The sequence below is a fragment of the Limulus polyphemus genome, unplaced genomic scaffold (genome assembly GCF_000517525.1).
Source record: "Limulus polyphemus unplaced genomic scaffold, Limulus_polyphemus-2.1.2 Scaffold5364, whole genome shotgun sequence".
In the NCBI taxonomy this organism is placed as follows: Eukaryota; Metazoa; Arthropoda; class Merostomata; order Xiphosura; family Limulidae; genus Limulus; species Limulus polyphemus.
Window position 1 is genome coordinate 62,106 of NW_013670974.1, and position 7,042 is coordinate 69,147.

At 32.5% G+C, this 7,042-nt stretch overlaps 1 protein-coding gene across 2 annotated transcripts in view; it reads left to right on the forward strand.

Annotated features, from left to right (window-relative positions):
- LOC106472478 (E3 ubiquitin-protein ligase MIB1-like) overlaps positions 1-4,892 on the forward strand; it is a 27,952-nt gene extending 23,060 nt beyond the window's left edge. Inside the window, exons 7-8 of one of the 2 annotated variants that reach the window (XM_022401057.1) lie at positions 1,457-1,578; positions 2,741-4,892. In XM_022401057.1, the coding sequence (XP_022256765.1) occupies positions 1,457-1,578; positions 2,741-2,881 (263 nt within the window). In that variant the 3' untranslated portion in view covers positions 2,882-4,892. The remainder of the gene's footprint in view (positions 1-1,456; positions 1,579-2,740) is intronic. The other variant, XM_013933132.2, reaches the window with a different exon arrangement.
- The last annotated feature ends 2,150 nt before the right edge of the window (positions 4,893-7,042 follow it).

Sequence of the window (7,042 nt, forward strand, 5' to 3'; positions counted from 1 at the left end):
TATAGTATATATATATATATATATATTATTACTATTTACAAATAAGTTCTTAAATTTCAGTTGTTTTTCTTAAAACAGAGAACAGTAAATACAGATAACAATGATCTCTGCTACTTACAATTGTAAAGAAGTTTGTATTCACTTGCCAAACCTTGCATGGAAAATGTAAAACAAAATAACTTTTTTAGGTTTTTATATATATATATATATATTGAAATAACAAAAAAATTGAAATAACTCTACCAATATCACAGAATTCCACTGTAATTTATCAGGCTTACTAACTAAACTGTAGTTGGGTCTAAAGAAATATTGTTTTTTGAACAATATTTTCACTTGCACCTTTCTTCGAAGATTGGAGACAAAAGAAATAATCTCGGGAAATTCCCACCTTCAAGAAGCTGAGGAAACCATGTGGGGAAATTCTCAGCTTTTGATTGGTTATAAACAAATGATAGAGTGAAGCGGATGTACGTAAGGAAGTATTTCCAAAAATGGAAGAGGTGGGCAGGGCCACTGTGTTTGATTCACTAAATATAGTGATATCTCAGCAATTAGAAAAGATAGGAAGTATTTCCAAAAATGGAAGAGGTGGGCGGGGCCACTGTGTTTGATTCACTAAATATAGTGATATCTCAGCAATTAGAAAAGATAGGAGGTTCTTATTTTATGTTCTAGCTTGATAATTTGAGTTTCTAATTATAGGAAACTTTAGACTTTGTATTTGGACATCACAAACATCTAATTTGAACATAAGCTGTATTCAACATACCATGTGACATACACAAATCGATATTTAAACATTTTTTATATTTACTTTTAAATTAAGAAATTAACTAATGTATAATACTAAAATTTGAATTCTAATCTACAATTTTATACCAAAATAATATTCTGAATGTAAGTTTACAAATATGATGATATGCCCTTTGACCCCAACCACAAGAAAACCATAGCGATAGGGGTTAAATTAATCTCTTCCATCTCCCTGACTGCATATTAAGTTAATCTCGTCCCTCCTTCTGGTAATGTGTGAAGTTAGCCCCTTCCCTCCTTCTGGTAATGTGTGAAGTTAGCCCCTTCCCTCCTTCTGGTAATGTGTGAAGTTAACCTCTTCACTCCTTCTGGTAATGTGTGAAGTTAGCCCCTTCCCTCCTTCTGGTAATGTGTGAAGTTAGCCCCTTCCCTCCTTCTGGTAATGTGTGAAGTTAACCTCTTCACTCCTTCTGGTAATGTGTGAAGTTAATCTGTTCTCTCCCACTGATAGTAAATGGAATTAATCTATTCCCTTCTTCATGTCAACATATTAAGTTAACCTAATATGTACACAAGAGGATAAGAGGTAAAAACTTCACGTTATAAAATTCCATAAATTACATTTTCTATATACCTGGTATCTCATGTATAATATTTGTTTGCTCTGATATTAATTCTCGCATCTCTCTCTCTGTTCCAGCACCTCCTCGATCTCAGGCTCCAGCCACTCCCACTGGTAACTTGATGAATAATGGGGTCCGTGATAACTCCCACAATGACGTACAAAAGCTCCAAGAACAGTTGAATGATATCAAAGAACAGGTTAGTCATTTGAATAAAAAGTACAAGGTGTCCAGAAATGACTTTGAAGTTTTTGTCAGGAGTGTGTTGTGCTGCTGCGGCATTCAACGCATGCAACAATTACCTCCATTTGTCTATTATAAACAAAATTGACATTGAAGTTTTTGTCAGGAGTGTGTTGCGCTGCTGCGACATTCAACGCATGCAACAATTACCTCCATTTGTCTATTATAAACAAAATTGACATTGAAGTTTTTGTCAGGAGTGTGTGTGTGTTGCGCTGCTGCGACATTCAACGTATGCAACAATTACCTCCATTTGTCTATTATAAACAAAATTCTGGTAGCCATTGTAGTAATGGTAAAAGGATACTGTCTCTGAAAAGCAAGTAAAGAATTTTGGCGTCATAATTTCTGGACACCATTCACAATAAAGTATGATAATGTAAATTTTAGTCAAGTTAATTCATTTATCGATATATATATATATATATATATAATAGTGGAGTTTGTTGTGATATAGAAAGTTTGTAGTTTTTGAAGCACTAAAGCAAATTTACATTGAAGAATAAACAAACTATTTACCAGTGATACTTCCATTATTGTAAAATAAAAGTCAACAAATATTTATGGACCGTTACCTTGTATCTACTATTTTGTTGTATTACTTAGAGTACAGGTTGCCTTTGTGGTAGATCTCTGAATTTCGGAGCTGGTTTAAAATCTGTGTTATACAACAAAATATTCTCTGCAATTTAAACTGAAGGTGCATTGCAAGAGTGACAGTCAGTCCCTTAGTGTGAATAGTAAGTGGTAGGATGATGTTGACTGACTACCTTCCCTCTGGTCAATACTTCAACTCTGTCATTTAAATATGGTGTACTCTGCTATCTGGATGATATGTACAACAATACGTTGTATGTTTACCAATCTGTTGTTTTATTTGAAGTGAATATACTCTGTTATTGTTTTTTTCCCTAGCTGAAGCATCTGGACATTATCATAATTTTGTTCATTGTTTTGGTTTCTACACTATACTTTTGGAAGCTCTAAAGAATAATATAAATACCAGTCCTTTTTTTTGTTATGTTATTGTGTTAACCTGAATATGATCGAATGACATAAAGAACACTAGGATTTTGTGTTAATGATAATCCCTTTGTTTTTTGTTGTTTTTTGTGCAGACAATGTGCCCAGTGTGCCTAGACCGCCTAAAAAATATGATCTTCTTGTGTGGCCATGGAACCTGCCAGATGTGTGGTGATCGCATGACTGAATGTCCCATTTGCCGTAAGGCAGTCGAGAAACGCATTCTTTTGTACTAGCCATGACTAAGAACTGGCTTTCTTACATTTAATTAAAGCCAGTCTAGTCTATTAACCACAAAATTTGGTACATACAAAATTGTGAGTTAGTCCAAAAATATTATGCTACAATTTGAAGTTAAGAAGCTTTCGGTAATATTCACCATATATATATATATATATATATACACAACTAGGTAACGTGGAAATGATGCCAGAGTCATATTCCTCTATTGCTTAAGTGATGGAATCTCTGTGTGTGAGCTGATTTTTTTTTTTTTAATATATATAATTATATGCAAAAGACCATTTAGTTGCCCTTTCCATTCAATGCTTGGTGAGTAGTTACGTTAATAACTTTACAAGTTGAACTTTTTCGATAGTTGTATTTTGTAGCAGCCTAGTTTAGAGTTTTACACTAACTCTTTGATAAGAGTATAACTTCTAAGTGTAATTTACTTTTTTTACACCCACCTTCCTTTTTTTTTTAGGAGCCAGATTAGAACAAACTTACGAGAAAAACACAGTATTTTATTAAGCAAACACATAGATAAAAGATTGTTAATTTGTTTTTACCTGTGTTATCATATTTCTCCCACTGACTTATGAAGCCATATTTTAAATTAAATAAAGTAGAAGCTGAAGTGATTAGCGACTAAAACTGTCGGCTTTTACTTCAGAGTGACATGATTCTGAAACCAAGCTTCTTGTTGGTTGTTCCTTCTATTTTACTTTTGACAGTTAAGTTATTGTTTTTGGCAGTTGTTGCTGAATATCTTTATGTATTTAACTGTTTTTGTACTCGGTAAGTTAATAAGGTCCTTAGTTAGTTATTGCTTGATGGGTTTGCTCCATTGTAAGAAAATTTAAGAATGAAAATCGAGACTTGATAGGAAAGTTTGTAATTCTAGTTAATGTTTTTACCTTGAGGTTCATCTTAAGATGCTTGAATGTTACTCCCTAAATTTGTGACTTGCTTCGTGGGAAACATCCATCGTGATATACCACGCATAATCATCCCTCAACCATCAAGTCAGTCACTATGAAAAGTTTCTGTGCTGATCACTAAATGGTTTTTATTCACCCACGAAAGAATCGGTAAAGAATAAATTTGTCGTATTGTCTATAGTTAAAGCATCAGTCATTAAGCTGCCGTTAAAAGTCATGCTGTCAAAAACCCTATACGAGTTATTCATAAATTTTCTAAGTTCTGTTCATATGTCAGCATAGTTAAGGTTTCATATTCTATGCTGAATGTTAGTTTCTAGTTAAGCACTTATGTCTGATATAAGATCATGAATATAGTCAAAGTTTTTAATATCTCTATCATTATATAGAATGCACCATTTTCTTGTGTCCTTTTTTTGTTCTAATCAAGGTTATTGGTTAGTTTTTGATTATATTTAGATGTAACAAATCATTGTTAATAAACGGCTAAAAGTGGGTAATTGATACAACTCAGTATCCACAGTAAAGTTTTTTACTGCCTGACTAGATCTTGAATGAGATAGTGTTAAGGCCAAATCCTTGAGATGTTTGGATTGTAAGACTATCTGTATATAACATACTTTCCTCTAGATGGTGATAAATTGCATTAACAATGAATGTATTACTTTAGTGCAGGACAGAGACTCCTGATCTAACAGATGTGGATTATTATATTTCTGTTGTGTCGAGATTGGACTTGACACAAATTTTGTAATTGCCAAGCCCATTTCTTTTTGATGCCATTTCAAAGTTAAGCTTGTCCAGTGGCACCTTAACAAGTGCTTATTTTGCACAGTTGTCTTTGTAGATTACAAGTTCTGTACTATTGTACATTGATATTAGTTACAATAAAAATTAATTGCAAGAAATTCTATTTGAAATATATATATATACACACACATACTTAATCCTCAGAACACCCTAGTATTAAGTTAGTAACAGTTTTTGTCAAGTGCACCTAGGTTGTTAGAACATTTTTTTTTTCTTCAGAATACACAGATGTTACGTTGTACTTTTGCTAAATAAAAACAGAATGTTCTCTATTGTTTGGCTTCTTTGTTGTTGTTTTTCTTTCATTTACTGTATCACAAATATAATGTTTATATTAAATGATTTTTCATATTTTTTATTGCTAAGTCATTGTTTGCTGCTGTGTCCTATTGTTAATCACTGTCATATCCTTTGCTGCTTTGTTATATTTGTTGCTCTTGTCATATCGTTTCTTATTGTATCATATTTTTGTTGCTCTTTCATGTTGTTTGTGCTGTGTTTTATTGTTGCTCTTTCATATTGTTTGTTTCTGAACCACTGTTGCTCTTTCAGTTTATTTGTTTCTATATGACATTGTTGCTTTATCATATTGTTTATTTCTGTTTCATAATGTTTGTTGCTTTGTCATAATATTTGTTATATCATATTGTCTGTTGCTATTTCATGTTGTTTGTTACAAAGTCATTGTTGCTATATCATGTTGTTTGTTGCTATTTCATGTTGTTTTGTTACTAAGTCATTGTTGCTATTTCATGTTTGTTGTTAAGTCATTGTTGCTATTTCATGTTGTTTGTTACTAAGTCATTGTTGCTATTTCATGTTGTTTGTTGCTAAGTCATTGTTGCTATTTCATGTTTGTTGCTAAGTCATTGTTGCTATTTCATGTTGTTTGTTGCTAAGTCATTGTTGCTATTTCATGTTGTTTGTTGCTAAGTCATTGTTGCTATTTCATGTTGTTTGTTGCTAAGTCATTGTTGCTATTTCATGTTGTTTGTTGCTAAGTCATTGTTGCTATTTCATGTTGTACTAAGTCTATGCATCAGCTTTACTAATAATGTCAAGCTAGAAGACATATATGAATCTGTAAAAGAAACTGATAAATCTAAAACAAGTTATTTTTAACACCTTCTGCATCTAATTGCTGAAAGAAAGCAGCCTTCAAAATTTCTTGATTTATGAGTCTGAAGAAGTTTTTTATTTGATACATGTATATGCATATCATCCTATGTGATACACCTTAGGTAGTTTTTATTATTGTGGTTATAAAACTTATTCAGCAAGAAGCTACCATACGACCAGTTGCTATACTCATGAGGGATATTCAGTTGACATTGTTGGTGTGCTTGGTTACTTATTGATAAGCTGTGTATATAAAGATTACACAAATTATATGCTCATTTTACATCTTAAAAAATAGAAAATGTAGCACACAACAACAACATTTTGCTTTAGATTTTTTTTCTAAAGCAGCATTTCAAACAATAAGGATGCTGTAGGCTTAAGCAACAGTATCTATCTAACAAAATCTGATAAGCTGTATATTCCTACCAAAGATTCCTAAGTTATGAATGGACTAGGTGTGATTTAGTGATCAGTGTGTCGGGCTGCAGATCGAAGACTCCACAGCCTGAATCGCAATTATCTGGAAAACTTCTCATTTTTTGCTGTTATAAAAGTGACAATCAGTTCAGTTGAATGAGCAGAACAAGGCCTTTATAGCAGGCACTGCAGACTGGCTGCTCTCTCTAGTAAGTATTTCATCAAAGTTAGGGACAGTACTTTAACCCCTAAGGGTCTCTTACATTCCCATTTTGTCCCTGTGTTGCATAAGGTTCCTTTCAGGTTAAAAATTCAAAGTTTTAAAATAGTATTGTTTATCCTTTGTGGGTTGTACTTTTTACCCATTATATGTCTAGGTGACATTACCCATTTTTGGTCATTGCAATATTAGCTCATCAGTTGGATGAGGAATAACTTTTAATCTATTTGTAGTAATAATCAATCTGGCTGAAAAGAAAATCAGCATTAGAAACAAATAGAATTTGAAAACTTCTATATATATTTATATAAACTTCTATCAGTGATACTGCAGGTTCTGGCTTGCATGTCGCAGTCTAAGCTACTATTGTTTGACACAAACTTTTATATATGTTTATAAAAACTTCTGTCAGTGATACTGCAGGTTCTGGCTTGCATGTTGCAGTCTAAGCTACTATTGTTTGACACAAACTTTTATATATGTTTATAAAAACTTCTGTCAGTGATACTGCAGGTTCTGGCTTGCATGTTGCAGTCTAAGCTACTATTGTTTGACACAAACTTTTATATATGTTTATAAAAACTTCTATACAGTGATACTGCAGGTTCTGGCTTGCATGTCACAGTCTAAGCTACTATTGTTTGACACACTAAACTTCTATATAT